Source organism: Cotesia typhae, unplaced genomic scaffold (assembly GCF_013202065.1).
Source record: "Cotesia typhae breed Kobodo isofemale line unplaced genomic scaffold, CoteBio_Ctyphae contig_42, whole genome shotgun sequence".
NCBI classification, from domain to species: Eukaryota; Metazoa; Arthropoda; class Insecta; order Hymenoptera; family Braconidae; genus Cotesia; species Cotesia typhae.
Window position 1 is genome coordinate 521,945 of NW_027423751.1, and position 24,171 is coordinate 546,115.

At 32.9% G+C, this 24,171-nt stretch overlaps 2 protein-coding genes across 9 annotated transcripts in view; both read left to right on the forward strand.

Annotated features, from left to right (window-relative positions):
* Nca (neurocalcin homolog) overlaps positions 1-24,171 on the forward strand; it is a 118,700-nt gene that overhangs the window by 257 nt on the left and 94,272 nt on the right. The window lies entirely within an intron of this gene.
* LOC141528102 (neuronal calcium sensor 2) overlaps positions 1-24,171 on the forward strand; it is a 70,671-nt gene that overhangs the window by 257 nt on the left and 46,243 nt on the right. For 2 of the 7 annotated variants that reach the window (XM_074243969.1, XM_074243966.1), the window contains exons 2-3: positions 322-595; positions 23,035-23,153. In XM_074243969.1, the coding sequence (XP_074100070.1) occupies positions 23,043-23,153 (111 nt within the window). In that variant the 5' untranslated portion in view covers positions 322-595; positions 23,035-23,042. Of the gene's footprint in view, positions 1-7; positions 596-10,010; positions 10,730-23,034; positions 23,154-24,171 lie in introns of those variants that run through there. The other 5 variants (XM_074243972.1, XM_074243970.1, XM_074243968.1 and 2 more) reach the window with 4 other exon arrangements.

The following is a 24,171-nucleotide window of genomic DNA, read 5'->3' on the forward strand; positions in this document are numbered from 1 at the left end:
TACTAATAATGTTGTTTTTATTATTTAAAAATTAATAATTCATATAAGTAAACTTCTATCTGGTATGATATTTTTATACGAATTTCGCAGTATTTCTTATTGTTTTTACCATGATCATTGTTGATTGTAAATATTTTCATTCAGTATTTTGCCATTTGTTTGCAAGATTATTTGGCTTGTTTTTTTTCCTCTTATTCATCAATAAAACTAGTATTATGAAATAGTTTGAATGTTCGACTTGAAAAACAATTATACATGTGAATCATTATTTTTTTTTTGCAAGTGTTTGGTAAATAATTTGTTTTGCCTGTCATTGTATAGCGTCGAAATAAGTGCGAAAGAGTGAACCAATTTTATGGTTATTATTTTTTTTCCCGATATCTTTATAATAAGTATAATGAACAATAAAAAAAGAAACGTTGCTAACGGCTTAGCTCGTTTAGAAAAGTTTAAAAGACAATTTAAGATATAAAAAGTGCAATTATTGGATACGGATTTGGTGGATATAATTGTAAACTTGTTTTAAAATACCTTATCATTTCGTACATCTGAGATTTGACGTATCAGCATAATAATCATAATGAGCTGCATGTCGGTAAGTCTACTATTTTGATTTTTATAAATATTAGGTATTTTATGATTCGGTTAGATAATAATATTTCTATGATATTAAATTCATTTTATTTGCTCTTGAATCAATAATCTGATTCATGTTTTTATTTGCTGACAATAAATATACGTATTATTATTTAAGTTATTAAATTTAGTGAATATTAAGGGAGTACGAGGCGCTGGGCGGGGTGATGGTAGGAATCGACTCTAGCGCGGTAAGGGGAGAGCAGTAACCATATGATTTTTCCCAATATATAGATATACATTTACATTTGCTAATGGTGAAAGTTATTTTTCTTTTAATTAATACACTTTAATTAGTCGGAGAAGTGTAATTTTTTCTAAAATTCAATTATCACTAATATATTTACTTTCATCCATGAGTTTTTTAAAAATATTCACCGACAGTTTTACGAGAAAAATACAGAAATGTATCAATGTTTGGAGGTTACCCCACAACACCAATGTTAAATTGCTCGACTTCAAAGCTGATTATTATTTGTTCAAGTAATTGGGCAATTTCCTGAAAAATTTTTGGAATTTATTTAGACATATTTAAACTTCATATTTAAAAAAAATCAATCCTTTTATCCAAAGTTGTCTTGGTGCTCGTACTACCTTAATTAAAAAAAAATTAGGGAAAAGGGTGATCCTAAAGGCCACCCCTGCAACTTCCCGCTAATTCAGTACCTAAGAGCTTAAAATTGCACTTATGAAGTTTTTGAGTTCTCCGAACGCGAAAATATAATTTATGTGTTATTTTGAGCTCACCGAGCTCAAAGAGTTGGATATGAATAAATTATTATAAATATTATTACTATATTTGTCATCTTATTGATTATTATTATTTCTCTTGCCATCTTGTAGTTTTTAGGTGCAAAAATTCAAATCAATAGAATAAAAATTTTCATGAAAAGTTGACATTTAGAAATTAATAAATAAATAAATAATAATAATTATAATAATAACAATCTCAAAAAATGGGTTTTATTTCTCAGAAAATTTGGTTCACATATTTGCATTGCAAAAAATTTTAAAATATATATAAAAATCGTAAGTAAATATTTAGCTTCGCGTTGTTAAAAGGAAACTAGTTGTCGCAATTTAAATGTTAACTTAAATTTTGCTCTGATATAAAATCGTCAATAAAATTATCTACTTAGTATGACAATTTTCGGTGATTTGTTTTGCATTCTATGGATAAAAATGAACAAGTAAAAAACCTTTTTTTTAATGATATTTTTTCAACATTTTTTTTTAATCCAAGAATTGACGTTTTTCATTTTTTTTTTTTTAATTTTAAAATTATAAGTTTTCACAATTGTTGTTATCCAAAAATAAAAATTTTTCTATCTTAGATTTACTCTTATAGAAAAAAAAATCTGGAAAACGGTTGACGTACTCTTCGGGCTCAAAAATTTGATTTATATGTTAATTCGAGCTATCCGAGCTCATAGAGTTAGCTGTTCTAAGCTATAGAGCTCTTCAAGCGCAAAAATCTGTTAGGAGTTTAATAAAACAGTATTACATACATACATGCATACATACATACCCTAGCGGTTTTACCGCCACGGTTATGATACGGTCAATTCACGGTCAAACATTAGTCTATATGAAGTGATTTGACCGTCTATATCAGGTTTCATAGTGAAAAATTTTGACTATTGATTTACTGACTGTAGATCTGAGAAATACCTTGTTCTGCGGATGAACTTACGGCAATTTGACCGACATTTGACCATCAATTCACCTGCATAGAACTAGCACAAAACTAGTTTGCAACTAGCTCATTGCGGTCGATTCACCGTCTTATTATAGGAATCCGATGAAAGAAAATAGGTGCATTCAACCACAACAATCGATATTAAGCTCGTAAAATGTTTGCGTATACGATAATATTTGGAAAAAAAAAACTCAGAGTAAAATCACTTCACCCAGGCCGGGGATCGAACTCAGATTATCTAATCTAGTGTCGAGGGATTTTCCCGTAATGCTATCCCAGATGTGAATTAACGATGTCTATTAATCGCCATGTATTTTGCGGATTCTTAATGCTGATTTGATAATTATTTCTATTTCACGAATTCTTAATAATAAATTATTCTGTGAATTTGTCACCCAAAATAAATGCATTAATTTTAATTAGTCGAAAAGAAATTTTCTCTTTTATTTCATTTTGCCGTAAACTGCAGGTAAAAGCCAAGTTGCTTCCTTTGTATCCCGGACAAAGATGTCCAAGATGGTTTACGCCGGCCAATATGTTTCTGGCACCGGAGTTTGCAAGGCATTCCGTACAGCACTTGCCGAAGTCATGAGAGGGCGAAAATGACGCGCATACTACAAGGCAACCTAAATAGGTAGGTTGTGACGCAAAACCTGCTGCGCCAGCGCGTTTTTGAAGATAAAATCGACGTCTGTTTTATTTGCAAGCAATATCTCAACATCGAAGGTAAAACATGGTTTGCTGATAATTCCGGCACGGCCGCTGTCTGGATAGTAAACTCGAAGAAGATTATTGTCAACAACAACGAAAGCGGAGCATGCTTCGTTTGGATCGAGACTCTTACAACTTACCTGATGACTGTCTACCTCTTACCCAACGAAAGGGATTAGTGTGTTTCGTCAGAAGTTCGCAAACATAGAAGATACCATCGGGAAGCTCGCCGGCGAAGTCATCGTAGCTGGTGATTTCAACGCTAAATCAGCTGAATGGGGTATTGACTTCTCTGACACCACAAGAAACGAAATAGCAGACTTTGCAGCAAGACTCGACCTCATAGTGCTGAACACTGGAAACAATACGACTTTTAGAAGACCAGGATACTAGGAATCTATCCTCGATATCACATTGGCGACTTCAAGGATCGTAAACATGATCGAGAATTGGACAGTTTCAGAGGAATACAGTGGCAGTAATCACCAACATGTAACATTCAGCATTCGATTAGCACCTGTTACGGTTTCGCGTCGTGATCATCGATCACAGAAATGGAATGCCAGGAAGCTTGATTTAGAGTCAACAGACATCGCAGAACTTGGCAAAATACGCTATCAGCTACTTCGCCGCGCATCGAGAGCCGTGAAACCCTCCCGAAGCAAGAACTTATATTCAAACGAGTATAAGCAGGCCATTTGTAACGTTCTCGACAATAACATCTGGGGTAAAGCCTATCAAATTGTCACCAAACGACTTGGAAAAGCTTCACCAGAAGTGCCGAAGTCTCCTGCCTTAATTGACAGCATTGCAGCGGAGCTGTTTCCTCAATACCCGCCGCGGGAGAAAAGACATTATAGAAAAGATGGCAAACCAACACCTTTTACAACTAAGGAGCTGCAAGATGCGGCAAAGTCTCTCAAGACGGGAAAAGCGCCTGGCCCTGATGGCATCCTGACGTCGGTGATCAGGATTGTAGCTCTGGAATACCTAGACATACTCCCGAACAACTGGCACATTTCCTGCGATCTGGAGGCGGCAGAGATTGGTGTGTGTGTGTGTGTGTGTGTGTGTGTGTGTGTGTGTGTGTGTGTGTGTGTGTGTGTGTGTGTGTGTGTGTGTGTGTGTGTGTGTGTGTGTGTGTGTGTGTGTGTGTGTGTGTGTGTGTGTGTGTGTGTGTGTGTGTGTGTGTGTGTGTGTGTGATTGATGATTTATTCATGCCAAGGCACAGGCCAAATGGCAATATTAAATACAAAATATTTACATAAAATATAGTATAGTATGTATATGTAAGTACAAAAACTTAATCAATCTAATTAGAAATATATAAAAATAAAAATAATGTAATAGATAAAAATAAAAATAATGTAATAGATTCAACAATAACTCTATTTTAAAGCTTTAAACTACTCAATTTTTAAAGACCTATTAAAGTTTTTGATTGTCAGTTTTTGACTTCTAATTTAATTGTCTAAATTTAGCAAATAATCAAACACTTTATTTTTGAACACTTCACTACTACTCGAGTTTACAATATCTTCAGGTAGATCCTCCCATAAGCGGATAAGAGTTACCACAAAGGAATGCTCCATAAAGGTGGTGGCAAAATTTGGTAATTTAAAGCCGGAATGTTTCTTAGCAGCTAGTCGACTTGAACGCCGCACGTCTGTCTCTTCAGTGAACAGTTCTCTTAAGTACCTTGGTTTACCAACTTGAAGTAGTTTATAAAAATAACAACTCATAAAATATAAACGACGATATTTTACAGTTAACCATCCCAGATTTTGTCGATGAGGCGTTATATGCTCATCTTTATTTAGATTAAAGATGAATCTTATTGCACAGTTTATTGCACGTTGAAGTTTTCGATCGTTTTCACAAGTTGAATCGACCAACACTGTAGAACAATAATCAACAAGTGGCAAGATGGTAGCTGATACTAACAATTTTCTTATGGGAGTTGAGAAGATATTTTTCCTAACTTTGAGACAATGCAGAGCCGAATTCACTTTACTAGCAATTTGAGTAACGTGATGATTCCAAGATAAATTTCTACTTAAGTGAATTCCCAAGCACTTAGTAGAATTGACGTAAGGAATGACGACACCATCTATCACTACTGGTGGTAAGTCCAAGCTCTCAAGTTGTTTCAACTTGCTGTTTGAACCCAGGATCATAGCTTTTGTTTTAGATAAGTTAATTTCCAAACCATGCTCTCTTGCCCAATTTGCAACTGCTTGCGCATCAGTATTGACTTTCAAAACAGCTTCATTCAACTGGAATAACAAGAATTGCAGGAGTATATAGATATCATCAGCGAACTCTCCATGTTTGCAGTATATTAGTCGTCTAGCTACAGTATTCATAACTACCAAAAATAAGATCGGTCCCAACACGGAGCCTTGAGGAACACCAGATGACGTTTTTAAGAGTTGAATTGGAACCCCAAGCTCATTCAAGATTGACTGTGAGCGTTCCGATAAATAAGAAAAAAACCAAATGATCGTTTCTATTGAAAATCCAAGCTCTAACAGCGCAATCAGAATGTCTTTGGGATCAATATAATCAAAAGCTTTGCTCAGATCAAATAATACCAATATTGTTAATTTACTCTTATCCATGGCCTCCCTGATATTATCAGTTAGTCTTAATAGTGCCGTCTGCGTACTGTAATGTTTCCTGAAACCAGACTGAAATGGATCAAGCAACTCATTTTCTTCCAAATATGTTGTTATCTGATTTGCGACGATTCTTTTGAATACCTTAGCTAGATGAGACAAATTTGCAACTGGACGAGTATCTGACGGTGATCTGGGTGGTGAAGTCTTATTAAGCGGAATAATGTAGATAATCTTCCAGCTATCAGGGAAGATACCAGAGTCGAGAGATCTATTAAATAAGTCTGTGAGAAAGAGCGAAATTTGGGGAATATGATCTCTCAACCAGCTCAGATCAATACCATCAGGACTTTTCCCTTTTGACTTAGTCAAGGTAAGATGTAGTGCTTTGGTAACATCCACTATATCAACCTTAGACCAATGAAATGAGCAATTTACCTTCTTAGTATATGTATTTCGCAAGGTATCAATAAAATTTGAGTCACACGACGGATATTTTCTGACTATACTTGCATAGTAATAATTTAATTCACATGCACTGAAGAAATTAAGTGGTGATGAGGAATTTGACTTAATTAATCCAAAGTGTTTAAGTTTGCTCCATACATTTGAACCATATGGCAGGTTTGAAAGAGCAGTTTTCAGATATTCTTCACGAGCATGATTCAACTGAATTTTTAACTCTTTCCTTTTTAATTTGAATAGAGTAAGCAAGTTTGGATCCTTCTTTCTCCTAGCTTTTTTATAAATCTCGTCACGCTGTTTGCACTTAGTTTTTAACTCTTTGGTAAACCAAGGGTTATTAGGACGAGTAACCCTTTTTGTGAGTAGTGGTGCATAGAGATCAAAAGAAGATAAAACCCTATCTTTGAATACATTCAGTAGCTCGTTTGGATCTGAATTAACAAAATCAGAGCGGTCGATTATCAAAGCATTCATAAGTAAATCTGACAAAGCATGATGATCACAATTTTTAAAATTTCTGTAGGTAATTAACTTCGGTGGCGATCGTGACTTATCTAATTTGTATTTACAGAACAAATAATCATGGCCATCGATAAATGGAGACAGACTTTGTGAATGAATCCAATTTATAGTCACTGTCTAACAAAATGACATCTAGCCAGGAATCGCAGTTATTTTTATGAAAAGTAGCACCATAAGGTACACAATACAGTGATGACTCTACAATGAAATCCTTCAAGTGATTCGCAGTATAACTATCTTCTACCAGGTTGCAATTTAAATCATCAGCTATAATGATATTATTAAAACTTGCAGAGAGTCTTGAAAATATTTCAAAGAATTCGTTGAGAAATAATCCTTTAGGTCTTCGATAGATACAAGATAGTAAAAGATGCGATCCTGTATTTAAAGTTACGTCAACAATAAGAAACTCCGGATGATTCAAGTAGTCAGAAGTTGAGATGTGAAGTACTTTGGTTTTTAAGGATTTATGTACTAGACATGCAACACCACCTCCCTGAATGTACCGACCAGAATCAGCATGTTTTAGGACTCGATCCCTTCGGATAATAAAATAATCATCAAGTGTAAAAATGCTGTTATCAAGTGAAGGTTTGAGCCAGTTCTCAACAAGTACAATAATGTCAGATTTTGTATCACTAACTAAAGTTAAAAACTGAGCTAAGTGACCAATAACACTATTTATGTTTAAATTGAGTATATTTAATGTTGGAGCTAAGTTATTAGGAGAATTATTTGTTGAATCATCTGAGCGTTAATCAAATTTCATAAGATCAGATTCACAATTTATAATAAGTCTTTCAGAGTTCTCATCTTTCTTTGCAAAAATTTGCCCACTTCTCGCCCAAACAAACTTGAATTTAGCAGTTTTAGCCTTCTCCTTAGTTTTGAGTAAAAGTCGATGAGTTTTTCAGAGAGAGAGAGAGAGAGAGAGAGAGAGAGAGAGAGAGAGAGAGAGACACCCTCTTATAACTTTTGAACGGCTCGACCGATCGAAACACGGTTGGTGGCATTCGATTAAGTGCCACCGAACTTAGATTTCCTGAAAATTTTATCCGATTCGGACAAGTAGATTCTGAGAAATCTAAAGAAACTGCAAAAAAAAATTTTTTTAAAAGTGGTTTTTTTGGAATAACTTTTAAACGGCTTTAACGATCGATTTTAAAACCTAATTAGCTCTCAACCTTAAAAAACAACGTTGACCACCGCCAACCGCGTCAAAATCGGTTCATTCGTTCGTGAGATGTCGTGAACGAAAGAAATCGAAAAAATTGATTTTTTTAACAAAAAACTCTAAAATTTCTCATCTGATCAATTTATGTTAACATATTGTTTATAGTTCTTAAAAAACTGCATCGAGAGCACAAAAAGAAATAACCGACTTAAAGGGGTCGTCGCATTTCATCCTCCCCCAATTAAAGCGTTAATGAATGTTAATTGTATGCAACGAATAATTACAAAAAAAAAACATGTTTTCAGGAAATGTGACGTTTACTTCATGAAGTAAAATATTTTTCTCATTTTCGAACCATATTTTTGAAGTAAAAATTAGAAATAATGTAAAACTATCAATAAACTATTTAAAGTTAAACATTAAGATTAAATAATTTTGAGCTAAGTAGAATAAGCGAAAAATCATAGGATACCTTTTTTGTAGATCGTCCAATTCCGTACAAGATGAATTATGATTTTTTGCGATCCGTGGATTAGATGATAAGTAATAAGATTTTAAACACCAAAAAATTTTCTTACTATGTTAATTAAATGGGAAATAAAAAATTGCTATCTGGCACCTTTTAATATTAATATTATGAGCTTAAATTTTAACGTAATTTTTTTTTCGTCATCTCAAATAATATTTTTACTATAACTAAACAAAAAAAAAATAGTCACTTTTTTGCTCCACCCTAATATATATATTAGGATGCTTTTTTTTTCAACTATTTTTTTTTTTTCGATCTCATCGTGAAATTTTGTTGCAAGTACCCAAAAAAAAAAAATTCCCTGTAAGTTTTGGCTCCTAATATTAATATTAAGTCTCCGACCAAGGCGTGTAAAGAATTCCTATCAAAAAAACCCAGAAACTCTGATTTTCTATTTTTAAATTGTAGTAGCTCAGTGGCATTTTCTAGCATCGCTTCGACCATGGTCGGGTTTTTTTTTTTCAGAATTGAATGCTCTACAAAAGTTTCCATTGCGGCCTAGCCGTGAATCGAACCGACGTGGTAGTACAGGCCTCTAAACTGGATTTTTTCCATAAAATTCGCGTTTTTTCGCATTTATAAGAGCTACAGAGAAATTGTAAACGACAAACATGTAGAAAAGTCAACTCAATACAACAAAAAGTTCTAAGAACCAAGTCGCTAAAATCAATCATTTCGAAGATATTTAATGATATTTTTTATAATTTGACGCAATTTTTGATAAAAATTTGGAATTACAAAAAATTTACCATTAAATATCTGAAATACATTTGATAAAACATTATATTTCAAATTTTCAAACCGAAATAACTTTTGAATGAATGAACTGATTTTTACGCGGTTGGCGGCATTCGACGCAGTTTTCAAGCCTTAAAAAGAATCTTTGTTTAATTTGATCGGATTAGGAATTTTGGAGAAATTCCAAAAAAATACTTTTTTCGGTTTTTTTTCGTCGACGATAACTCACGAACGAATCAACCGATTTTGACCGGACTTGCGGCGATCGAGGTGTTTTTTAGTTTTTAAGTGCTGATTAGTTTTCGGGATCGATCGGTAGAGCCGTTCAAAAGTGATTCCAAAAAAATCACATTGAAAAAAATTTTTTTTTGTAGTATTTTTGAAGAGAAAATTTTTTTTTAAGTCAAGTTGTTTTTTTATTAGAGTGTAAATCAATAAAAATTCTTTTCTTTTGAACATGCATAAAAATAAATTATATTTTATTCATTTTTAAACTTGAAAAAATCACCATCTTACAAAATTCTAAATCTCATGTGAAAATTATTAAAACGTAGTCGGGTCGTTTTCTACTAAAGGTGACAATATGTAATGTATTATTTATTTAATTTCGAAATCACATTTAAAAATATTATCTATGTGAGTTTAGGTTGAAATTTTTAAGGTATCACTAAAATCACATAGGTATTGTTATATTTACATATTACCAACTAATATTTTGACATTACGGTCATTGACATTTTGAATACATTTATGAATATGAGTAAAATAAAATATAGAATATTAGATTGCAGTATAATACCGGTAGCGACGGCGCCAACTATGGTGACCGTAAGCATTTACTGTTTAGTACGCAGGATCAGCATTGGAGTAAAAAGCAGTGAGCAAATGAGTCTATCCAGTATCGTTCTACTTTACTACCCGGGTATCTTCTGTTTTTCGTTATTAAGAAGAAACAATTATTATGCATATTGCTTTCCGCATATGACTGTTCATATTACTATGAATTTAATTTGATTAAAAAAAATTTTAATTATAAGGACTTCGTTTATTAAATATTTACAAGTAAAAAAATAAACATTAAAAAAGTGATCGATACAAAGGAGTGCCAGCATTTCTTTTTCAAAGAGACACAGCGAAGGTAGGTCGAGTTGAGGGTTGGTAAATTGTGACGAGACTCATAAGCGAGAATAAGAGAACCCTTCAAAAGGTAAAAAAAAGGGCAGAAGGCCATATAAGTAGGAGAGGAAATTGAAGCTAAGATGGAAGCTTATGCTCCTGGTTCAATTTAATAAATCTAATCACAAACAAAATAATTTACAGATTGCCGTTTTTATATAAAAATTGTTGGAAAAAGTGCATAAAAATTCGATTTTAATTGATTAAGTATTTATGTATTTAGGGATCCTAACAACGTAAACATTAAAACAACATTTGAGAAAATTATAGTGGTGTTATTTAAATTGTGATCAATAGTGTTGAATTTAAAATTATTTGAAAAATATAAACACTAAGCAGTTAATAATAACTTCAATTAATAGTTTACTAAAATTAATATATTTTATTTAAAGTACAACATAAATCTTAATATTGTGGAAAAAGTGTTAGTGTATGTACAACCTGTAAAGTATAGAGACAGGTAAGCTTGTCATTAACTTTATAATCTATTGATCAAAGCGCTATTCAATTTAAAAGTTACGAAATTGATCAGAGAATCTTTTTGATTTTATTTGTTTTAATAGTTAAATGTATGAAACATTGTCAAAGCCACGATAAGAAAGAAATTTGTTGAAAAATTAGAAACAAAAAAGAATAAATAAATCAACAGATTCATATATTCAGAGAATGTTATCCCGAGACCAGTTTTTGTTTTCCAAATTGCAGTAATTATACTTGAACGCTGTAAAATGAAATAAAGTCGAATGATCTGGATAAATAATTTTTAATCAATTTTATTTTGCAACTTCATGTTTAAATAGAATCTAATAAATTTTTTTCCTTAAAATTTCATTCCTTGTAAAAAATATTCTCAATACTAATAGCCTGAAGGCAAAATTAAAAAGGTCTTGGTAAGAATTACTTCGTAGTAAGTGGTTTTACGGTATTACGAATTCTTAGCGAGCTCCAACAGTAAAAAAAAAAACATTGAATTTAAAACTTGTCATGGACGTAACTGATTAGTATTCTGTAAAGATTATACAAAGCTTTATAAGTCTTCAAATACGTTTCCATTTGTCAAAACTATGTAGCGAAGTGATGAAAAAAAAAAATTAATTTTACAATTAGTCGAATCACAACTTATTTTGCCAATATTTGACAAATGTATGTTATTCAACTTTATAAGTATGCAAATCGTAAAAAATAAACCATTGACTGTAGCTTTAAAGTTATTAATCTCGAGCGTTAAAACTACAATTTCATAAACACGTTACCACGATAATTTTTTATTGTTAACATTTATTTTCAATTTTTAATAATTATATTGTCAAAATTAAATATTCTTAAAAATATATAAAGAATTTTTATAAAAATCGTAATAATTTCGCCGAAGACAAAAAAAGTGGTATTCGGTAGCCGAAATGGAAGTAGATTTTCTACTTTAATGAAATCACAATACTGACAATACAAATACTTAAATCATACTAATAGAATCCCTTTTCCCTAAGTTGAAAAGAATGCAATAGTAAAGTTTCATTAAATATCTTCAGACGAATAGGTTATTTTCAGTCTAGGAGAATAAAATGCCATAAAAATTAAAGCTCGTTTAATGGGATTTAAAATGTACTTTACAAAAATTCAATGAGTCATTAAATTAAGAATTTATCCGCGAAAGAAATGATCAAAAAATGAATTATTACGATTTTGAAAATTTTGGAACGCTATAATTTCTAAACCACCTGACTAATTAAGTTCATCTTTGAACTTTGTAATCGTCGAAATATCAAATATGTTGAGTTTCGAAAAGACCCATTACGAATTGGAAATGCTGTCGTCCTCACAAGTCACATAATACCCCATATATATTTATAAATACATACATATATAATCTTTTGAACCAAATGTATTTTCTAAATAAGTTTAACGACCTAAGCGAGAAAATATAAAATTTTTTTTAAAGTTCCGTCATGAGGACCACTGCCTTTGTTTAATTTATACGAAATCTACTAAAAACTGCCAAGTTAAAATGTGTCCAACCTAAATCTTGAATATCTTCTAAAAAAAAAATGAATTGATTGAATAATCATAAAAGATTATCTATGTAAAGCATTTAATTTCCTACAAAAATTTTTATCGCGCTAGCCGTTAAGTTGTTTGTATGGTAAGACATAAAATTCCAAAGTTTAAAAATATTTTTCTCATGTTATTTAAATCAAAAATAACAAATTTTTATTCGTGATTTCTAAATATGAATATTGAGAGCATTAAGTATGACATGGGCTTTCTTTTCGACACCCTTTGACGAAATTTCACAATCATTTAAAAAAAATCAAATTTATCCAGTATTTTGATGTGTGTAAATGTGTGTGTGTGGGGGGGTGAGTGGGTGTGTGTGACCGGATGTAAACCTCCCACAACTTTTGAACGGCTTAACCGATTTTATCGCGATTAGTACCATTCGAAGGGGCTTGGGTGAACTTAGAGTTAAGATATAATTTGGACCAATTTAAACAGGTAGATTTTGAGAAATCTTATAACTACAAAAAAAAATTTTTCAAATGTTTTTTTGGAATAACCTTTAAATAGTTTTACCGATCGATTCCAAAAACTAGTCAGTTTTTAACATAAAAATACAACGTCAATCACCGCCAGCCTAGTCGGAATCGGTTAATTCGTTCGTGAGTTACCATTGTTGAAAGAAAACCTGAAAACGTGTTGTTTCGGAATTACTTCGAAATTCTTAGTTTGATCAATTTAAACTTAAAAATTCGTTATGACGCTTAAAAAACTGCGTCAATTTCCGCCAATCGCCCGAAAATCAGTTTATTCATTTAAAAGTTATTGCGATTTGATAATTAAAAAAATGGTGTTTTATTAAACTTCTATCAGACTTTTAAGCTCGGAGAGCTCAAAGGGACATGAAAATTATAATTTACGGCTCGAAGACCTAAAAAACGTAATGAGTGCAATTTTGAGCGCTTAAGTATGGAATTAGCGGGAAGTTGCAAGGATGACCTTTAAGGTCAACCCTTTTCTTAATTTTTTGATTTTGATACCAAGGAATCTTGGCCATTTGGTGATTTACTAGGTTTCTGGTTTGTTGGCTTGGGAGAGCTAAGAACTTGTAAATTTTTTGCATGAGCAGTATCAATCGCAAGAAGCTTTGAAGAGTTAGAAGGTTATACATTTTTTTTGTTGACAATGTCAAGTGCCAAAAGTGTTGAAGAATTAGAATATTGTAAATTGTCTTCATTTACAGTATCAAATGTAAGACCTGCTGGTACCTCTGTCATACCCGATGGACCAAACGTGATTTCTGGAATTGAATTGGGATAAAAGTTGTTTAGAAAAAATTTTTTTTTGGTTTTTAATTTTTTTAATATTTTTCAAACGGCTTGACTTTTTAAGTTAAAAATCTAGGCAGATCAAAGTATCAATCAACATCTTCAAATGCCGTGTCGATGATTTCAATTAGTTAATTTCTTCTACAGATATCATACGACAAAATTTTGTTTGCACACACACTTTGAATTTCAAAGCAGGAAAATAAAAAATTTAGATGTTGATTAGTCTTAAATTCACAAAACGGGTGCAATTACCATCAAGCTTGAACTATTCCGTTAGATAATCTAATTTTTTTCTATCGGATTATCGTCAGATCTATCAGGATTAAAATCCCATTGATTACCAGTTTTAATACATTCATCAAGTTATAAACTTCCCGCCATGAAAATCAATAATTCTCAAGAAATCGGCGAGTTATTGATTTCACCCAAGTTTTTGAAAATCAAGTTTTCATCAAATCTCCACGTTTTGGGTTCTAAGAGGGAGTTCTGACTATTCTTACGAGAATACCTCTTCGTATGTATGATAATACGCGTGTGCGCGCGGGTGTGTGTATGTGTGTGTGTGTAATCCTCTCATAAATTTTGAACGAGTTTTAATAGCGGGAAGTAGCAGACATGGCCAGCAGGGTCTACTGTTTTTCTATATTTTTAACTTCCCGCTAAGAAAATCAAAGATTTTCAGAAAATCGGGAAGTTATTGGTTCTACCCCGTTTTGCAAAAATCGAGATTTTAACAGATCTCGACGTTTGGAAGCCCTAGGAAGCTTCCCTGACTATTTTTACGATTATGTCCGTACGTCTGTATGCATGTGTTTCGACGATATCTCACGAACGCATCAACTGATTCTGATGCTCTAGGTGACGATCGATACGGATTTTCAAGGATAAGAGCTGATTAGTTTTTGAGGTCGATCGGTTCAGCCAATTCGGAGATAGTTGAAAAAAATAAAAAAAAAATTTTTTTTTCACTTTTTTTGTAATTTTTAGAAAACTACGGGTCCAAATCGGTTCCAACTCACAGAAAATCTAAGTTCGGCATAGGCCTTTCGAATGACACCTACTACGATCAAATCGGTTAAGTCGTTTTGAAGTTATAAGAGGTTTAAACACACACACACACACACACACACACACACACACACACACACACACCGGAAGGCCCACAAGAACATAACATAACGGCTGGCGTGCCGCAAGGTTCAATTATGGGGCCCGACCTTTGGAACGCAGACTATGATGAGCTTCTGGAAATCCCGTTACCGAAACAGGTGAAACTCACGGGCTTTGCAGACGACGTCGCGGCTACGATAGTCGTTGACAGTGCAGAGGAGGCAGAACTACTAGTTCGGGAAACCATCGATGTCGTCGAAAATTGGTTGGAGGAACATCACCTGCAACTCGCCAAGCAAAAATCTGAGATCGTCCTTCTGACCCGACAAAAGTGGTTCCCAAAACCGTTCATCGTAGACATGGGCGGGACAACACTGACATCCACGAGGGCACTGCGTTATTTAGGTGTCGTTATCGACGAGCTGTCCTTCCGAGAACACCTTGAAAACACCTGCACAAAAGCCAACAAGGTAGTTTCCAACCTGTCGAGAATCATGACCAACACTATAGGACCACGAACCAAAAAAAGGAGGGTGCTCTTGGAAGTAGTCCACTCAATACTGCTATACGGAGCGAAGATATGGGCGGACATACTTAGACAGAGGACTTATCGGCGCAAAATAGCGGCGGTGCAACGACGAGGAGCGCTGAGAGTTACTTGTGCCTATCGCACGGTTTCAGAGGCAGCGGTACTGATAATAGCAGGAGCCACACCGATTGACTTGTTAGCATTTGAGAGAGTGAAACTCTGCAATGCAAAAAGGAATGGTGACAACTCCACGGAAGCAAAGACGAGAATAAAAAAGGAAACGCAACAGGAGTGGCAAGACCGATGGACGTCAGGGGAAACGGGCAGATGGACGGCGCGCCTGATCCCGGGCATAAACGTCTGGCTCTCTCGACAACATGGGGACACGGATTTTTTTCTGACTCAGCTCTTGACAGGCCGGGGCCAATTCAATGACTATCTCTTCAGGATGAAACTACAGGACAAACAAACATGCAAATATTGCCCGGACAAAATTGACAACACCGAACACACATTCTTCGAGTGTCCTCGGTGGAAAGACTACAGAAGCAGCACCGAAGAGATCATAGGCGCCAGGCTCTCCCCCTCCAGCTTGGTGACTTATATGATCGAAAAAGAGGAAAACTGGTCAGCTGTTGCAGTTTACGCGCGGCGCCTTCTGAAAGAAAAAATCGCAGCACGGACTGGATTGAAGTAATGCTAACACGGTTCCAATCCAGTCCTCCCCGTACCATCTATGAGGAGAGGGGAAGAGGAATGTTTTTTTTTTAGTGGGTAAAAATCTCCACACTACCGACCATCGATATCTGCCGTAAGATGGGCAGCAGAGTTAACGATAGCGGTGTCTTTTGAAGATCTTTTTTTCGTACCTCTTTGGAAAAACACACACACACACACACACACACACACACACACACACACACACACACACACACACACACACACACACACACACACACACACACACACACACACACACACACATATATATATATATATATATATATATATATATATATATATATATATATATATATATATATATATATATATATATATATATATATATATATATATATATATATATATATATATATATATATATATATATATATATATATATATATATATATATATATATATATATATATATATATATATATATATATATATATATATATATATATATATATATATATATATATATATATAAATATCTTAGGAAATGCCCAAACCCATCTCCTGCCAAAATCGGAACTCAAAATTCTAATTTTAAAAGGTTCTTCATGAAAATTGAATTTTGGCACACCTAATATATATATATATATATATATATATATATATATATATATATATATATATATATATATATATATATATATATATATATATATATATACACATACATACATACAGACACCATCGCGGAAATCGTCAGGGAAGATTTCTAAGGCCTCAAAACGTCGAGATCTGTTGAAAATTCGATTTTTGCAAAACGGGGTAAAAACAAAAACTTCCGGATGTTTCGAAAATCTTCGATTTTCTTAGTGGGAAGTTAAAAATACAGAAAAGTACCATCAATTTTCACTGTAGTATGCCGGTAAAAAATAATAAACGTAAAAAATTCATTAAATTAAATGTTATTTTTATTCATTTAATCTAAAAAATTACAGTAAAATCAAAAGACTTTACTGAAACTACTATAAAATTTACCGGTGTCTCCGGTAAAAAAGAATTCAAATAACGGTACTATTATCCACCGAATTTGAGGTGTCGCTGCAATCACTATAGACTTCTCAGCTGTCTACAAAACTTCACATGCCAGTGATCAGTTGACGCTGAATCACAGTTAATTCTAACAAACTTTTATACTATTTTTATTACAATAAAATTTTATGCAATCAGTTAATTTTTAATTGTAAAGACGTACTTTCATGACATTCGTAATTATTTATTAATATTTGTCATAATTCTATGTATATAGATTGTGAAATAAACTAAAAAATATATAAATGTTAAATTAAAATCAATTTTTTTTAAACATGAATCCTATAAAATTTGTAATAATAATAATATTCCATTGATAACGATATGTCCAATAATGATTATATTTTATGTGTCCGGCAAGCTGCATTGAAAATTAATTGACAAAATTTTTTTTACCCGAGACCGGTAAATTTTACTCCCACAACTGTAAAAAGTATGTCTGTTGCTAGTAAATGGTAAAGCAGCGCCTTAGCGTCCCATGATTACAATACAGTCCGGTAATTTTTTTCATTAATTTAAAAGTAAATTTTAGAGAAAATTTCTTTCTGTGTACGAATTCGTACAATCTATATATATATATATATATATATATATATATATATATATATATATATATATATATATATATATATAATAATAATAATAATAATAATAATAATTATTATTATTATTATTATTATATATCTGCATCGCTATAATTATCTTTCCAATAAGGACTAGTTGTTACCCGCCCGCTTTGCTGACCGCTTTATAGAATTGCATTTTTAGATCTAGAATTGAAATTCAATTGGAGTATTGTTTTGATTTGCACACATTCCAAATGAACATTGAAAGTTTTAGTTAAAGTCACTGCGAGTCTCATAAGTGAAGTTGAAATTCGTCTAGCTTCAAGTGTGAAGAATTTTTCTGTTATTAAAAATTTTCTTAGTAACATAAAATTTTCATAGAAAATAAATTTCATGTTTTTTACGAATTCAATTTATTTAAGTAGCCAAATTTATTTTTCACATATTTAGTGTTAAAATACATTTATTTTAATCTGTTACATTTTCGCAATCCCGCAATAAAAAGAATTTATAAATTATGTAATCAGCAATAATAATATTATGTAAAGTTCTTAGTTCGTTGAATGAATTACTACATGTAATAATAAATTTTGGAAATTTTACACTTTTTCCCCGCTGCTAAAAAGACAGTTCTATGTAAAGAAATTTTTAGTAAACGTTATTGAAACTCAATAGACATGGCCTTAATTTCATGTTTCAAAAAGTTCTAGTTTATGAACAACAACATTTTTAATAAATTTCATAGAAATCTAACTATTTAATTTCATGGAACCAATTATCATTACTAAACACACGATCAGCATATAAATATAAATTTTTAACACTTAGTTCACCAGACATAATTAGCTTCTTTTTTAAACTTTTTTTAAATGACGTTAAATCAATCAAATATTATAAAGGTTATCTAATAAAAACAAAAGAAAATCCTATTAAAAAACAAATGAACGAGAAATGAGAGTCTTTTGTTTTTATCAGGAACAAAATATGTATATAAAACTAAATCGTAAAAAAATGAAAAAGGGTTGATAAAATCCAAAAACACGACCTTCTAATATATATATATATATATATATATATATATATATATATATATATATATATATATATACATCGAAAATTATAAGAGGTTTACACGCAAACACACACACTCTCTCACACACACTCACACAGAAATAGTAACAACAGCGCGGGGGTAGTCAGAGAAGCTTGCTGTGATCTTAAAACGTAAATTTAAAAATCTTAATTTTTCACCTGGTAAGGGAACAAAATGGGGTTGACCCTACTAGTAAATAATGAGCAAAAATCTGATATGTAATCTGATGTATAATATCACGAAGATGATTATCACTCAGATTAAAATTTTTGAATTTCTGTTGAGCAATATTCGACTAAAATATCAAAAAATTACGAAAATTAGAAATAGTACACTACTGGAAAAAATTAAGGGATCAAAAAAAAATTCCAAATTTTTCGGTAGTTTTCAACAGGCCGTAACTTTGAGAGAAATGGTCGTATAGGAAATAAAAAAAAAGGAAATTGTAGCTCCAAGTGTCTAGTTTTTGGATTAGAAATTCAAAATTTTGTAGCCTCCGCGGTTTCTGAGTAATCGTAGAAAAACCAGCAACAAAAAAATTCTCAAAATTTTTTTAGTTTTTTTTTTTGGTCTACGGGCGTGGAAAAAATTTTTTTAGCTTAACCACCATAAGGATCGGATACTTTGTTCATTTAGCTTTAATTTCTTTTTTTAAACACCCTGATACGTCCACTCCTCGCTGAGATATCGGTCTTCAAATGGAAAAGGATCTTTTTGTCTTTGATTATCGATATCTCAGCAACCAATGATCGCACAGAAAGTTAAAGGTGGGTTTCAAGAACTTGAATAAATTCCCCTTAACGACTGTCCATTGTTTTTTCGAAAAAACATTTTTTCTTTCCGTCACATGAATTTGAAAATGCAACAAAAAAGGGCTTTTAGTGGTTTTTTGGAAAATCAAGCGCTGGATCGAAAATATTAAGGAAACCACTAATGTTAAGTGTGCCTTTTACAGTTCAATATGTCCACAAAAACCCTACAAAGAATCAAATTAATCCAGCCAGCCGTTTTTTTGTTTCACTTGATCGAATTTTTGAAAAAATTAAAGGATCACGTTTTTGCTCTGAAAAGCTCATAATTTTTAAAAATGAGAAAAAAATTGTTTTTTCGTGCATTTTCCACATTTTTGTTCCAGAAAGTGCTTAAATTGAAAAAAAAAAAAATTAAAAAAATTTTTTTGAAATTTTTTCTCTTGAAAAGTTTAAGAAAACAATTACCGCCAGCATTAGCGTTATCCAAAGCGTACCACGTGGAGGTCGCGCGGTCGGATTTACGCTTCTGTGTGTGTGTGTGTGTGTGTGTGTGTGTGTGTGTGTGTGTGTGTGTGTGTGTGTGTGTGTGTGTGTGTGTGTGTGTGTGTGTGTGTGTGTGTGTGTGTGTGTGTGTGTGTGTGTGTGTGTGTGTGTGTGTGTGTGTGTGTGTGTGTGTGTGTGTGTGTGTGTGTGTGTGTGTGTGTGTGTGTGTGTGTGTGTGTGTGTGTGTGTGTGTGAGGTATTTCAGGAGAATTGAGACCCGGTGGCTCGTCAGTTCCACCGTATTTAATGACTCCAAACTCATTCTCTGAAGGTTTTTGTTGGTTCAATACCGGGTATTACCACCCCTGTTTTCAATAACGGCTCTCAAACGTTCAGCCATGTTTATGCAGACGGTAATTTGAGGCTGCGGAATGGTATTCCAAATGTGCTGAAGCGCGCGCTGCAAAGCAGCTAAGTTCTGCAAATTTGGATACTCTCTGCGCAACCGACGGCCCATTATGTCCCAAACGTGCTCTATGGGGTGGAGATCTGGACTCATTGCTGGGTGTCGCAACAATGTGATGTCATGCCGCTCAAAGAAGCGCCGGGTAATGTTGGCTGTGTGTGGACGTGCATTATCTTGCATCAATATGAACGACCTCAGATGTTGTCGTCTGCGCAGAACAATGGGCCTTAAAATTTGGTCGATGTAACGTCTAGCTGTCAAATTTTCGCGTACAATTACCAAAGGTGTTCTCCAATTTCGTGAAACGCCGCCCCACACCATAACTGATCCACCGCCGTAGGCAACGACTGGACGGACAAAGTTCTGGCGAAAACGTTCTCCATGACGGCGCCAAACGAGAGGACGTCGATCGTTGCCATACAGATTAAAACGAGACTCATCAGTGAATAAAACATTTGTCCATTCCCTCAAGTTCCAATTTCGATGATCGTAAGCATACGCTAAACGAGCTCGACGATGTCTTGCTGTCAACAGAGGTACACGATTAGGATGTCGTGCATGTAACCCAGTTTCACGAAGACGGTTGATGATTGTTCGAGAGCAAATGTTTCGCACTTGATGCCGTCGTCGCTGTTGCTGTTGTTGTTTTTTTTTTAAATTTTTTTTCGAAAAAAATTTTTTTTTTTGAAAATTTTTTTTTTTTGAATTTTTTTTTTTTTAAATTTAAGCACTTTTTGGAACAAAAAACCATTTTTTTTCTCATTTTTAAAAATTATGAGCTTTTCAGAGCAAAAAACGTGATCCTTTAATTTTTTCAAAAATTCGATCAAGTGAAACAAAAAAACGGCTGGCTGGATTAATTTGATTCTTTGTAGGGTTTTTGTGGACATATTGAACTGTAAAAGGCACACTTAACATTAGTGGTTTCCTCAATATTTTCGATCCAGCGCTTGATTTTCCAAAAAAGCACTAAAAGCCCTTTTTTGTTGCTTTTTCAAATTCATGTGACGGAAAGAAAAATTTTTTTCGAAAAAACAATGGACAGTCGTTAAGGGAATTCATTCAAGTTCTTGAAACCCACCTTTAACTTTCTGTGCGATCATTGGTTGCTGAGATATCGATAATCAAAGACAAAAAGATCCTTTTCCATTTGAAGACCGATATCTCAGCGAGGAGTGGACGTATCAGGGTGTTTAAAAAAGAAATTAAAGCTAAATGAACAAAGTATCCGATCCTTATGGTGGTTAAGCTAAAAAAATTTTTTCCACGCCCGTAGACCAAAAAAAAAAACTAAAAAAATTTTGAGAATTTTTTTGTTGCTGGTTTTTCTACGATTACTCAGAAACCGCGGAGGCTACAAAATTTTGAATTTCTAATCCAAAAACTAGACACTTGGAGCTACAATTTCCTTTTTTTTTATTTCCTATACGACCATTTCTCTCAAAGTTACGGCCTGTTGAAAACTACCGAAAAATTTGGAATTTTTTTTTTATCCCTTAATTTTTTCCAGTAGTGTATATTAAGCACCGAGTGAGGAAAGGAGGACAGTCCAACCCGTGTGTGAAATTATCTCCCGAGCCGAAGGCGAGGATGACAAATACGCAGATTGAAATATTCTAGTTTTCTTGCTGGCATTTACTAGTTATTTATGAACCTTGGGCGAGCCACGCGCCAATACGGTCGAGGTGATAAATATTTTCAGCAAGGATAGTATAAGGCTGAGGCTCGATAGGCTTAATAAATGCTTAAAAAATTTTTCGTCCTATGACGGACGTATGCGAATTTTTACGTGCAGGGGATACTCAATTTATAAATAAATAGCGTACGACGCCATAACCCTCTAATCCTCTAAATAAAAACACATGAAAATCTTGAAGTTGGTCATAGGTGCGCTTTTTATTAAAATGACAGTTTAAACGTAGGCTATATGGCTGTATATAGATTGGTGACGCATGCGTGACATTGTCCTCGACTGTATAAAGTTTTATACAGCCCAGTAGATACTGGCGCGTACGCGTATTATTTACAAATTGAGTGTCGTCTGCACGTAAAAACCCCCATGCGTCCGGCTAGAACGAAAACTATTATTCATTATGTTTATAACCAAAATTTTAAACAACATACGGCAGAAAGTTTAAACTTTCGGTGCAGCTATGAAGAAAAATAGTATATTACACATCTCGGGAAGTAAAGTAAGAAATATCTCAGATCACATGTTTGTTGACCTCGGCTTCGCCTCGGCCAACAATTACATGAGATCTGAGGCTTTTCTTATTTTTCTTCCCAAGGGGTGTAATATACTATTTATTAAACTGTACTATTTCGGGTGGAATGCTCCATATACAGTTTCCTGAAAATAGGCAACTTTATGTCAATGTGATAATCTGTATAGCTGAATTCAACTAAATTGAACGTCTAAAGTAATGAATATAATTGTCATTTTGACTATTCATCGCTAGGAAATTACCGAAACGATGTATAGTTCAATTGGTTGTTCGGCGTATCGTTATAGAAAATTAGTAGATGGCTTATCGTCAGAACAGCAATACGTATTCTTATTTTGACAATATTTTGTTCTTCTAAATTTCTTTTCTATGTTCTCTCTTCTTTATTTATAAAAATAAATTTTGATTTATCGTAAGTTTTTACTAAAACATTTTCTTTTGGTTACAGTACTTAAAATGGGCTGTTTTGGAAGTAAAGATAAGCTTAGTAAAGAAGACATGGACTTCCTCAAATCGCATACGCGTTATGATGAAGCTACCATCAAGGAATGGTACAAAGGATTCAAAGTAAGTAGTTTTTAGAAACACTAAATATTCCTGATCCTATACTTATCTTACATTCGCCTGCTAAAACGTAAAAGGACGTATAATCATTTTTTTATGACTATTTAACTGGTGCACGCAGAAAAAAATTTTGTTAAGATAATCTAGAATATGTTGTGGTAACAAATGAATTTGTTATCATAGAGATAACAAATCACATGTTAAAATAACAAAATTTCGGTTATAACAAGTTATTTATATGTTATCCCGATGAAAAGAAGATTTTGTCTAATCATATATAATTATGCATAATTGTCTATATATGATCAGATCCGAAAATTGGCCAGGTCTAATTATATATAATCATGTATAACTATATATAACAATATTTAATTATATATTTTTACTTCTAATTAATTATTTGGTTATTTTTATGGATGTAGTACTTGATATGGTCGTACGCGATTCTATATAAACAATTAAAATACAAACAAAAAACTTTATATATAATTTTGCGGTTATAACACCAGCAGTCACCCATCCAACTACTAACCACGCTCAATGCTGCTTAACTTTGGTGATATCCGTGCGCCTTGAAGTTCCCGTCTGCTGTGCTGCTATCTTATATGACAATGATTCTATGAAGTACATAACGTATCAAATCAGTTTATCATAAATATAATATAAAAATTAATTTTATAATATATTTTGATAGTCTTAAATTATTTATTTTACCGAATCTCATTATTACATTAGATTTATTTGAATAATAAAGTAAATAATGATTTGACCGTTAAGCAGTAGCAGAGCAGTAAGTAGCAGAGCAGACCTAAACATTCCATAGGAAATGTAACAAGTTTTTTATTTCAGAATGATTTAAACGTAATGGTAAACATCAATTTGCACTTTTTGTGAAGACCAAAAAAAAAATTTTTTTTTTTTCAAAGAAAAAATTTTGATAACATCTGACTACGCAAGTCTGATCAGATCTAATTATATATCGACCTATATATTATCAGATCTGATCACATATAGACTTATA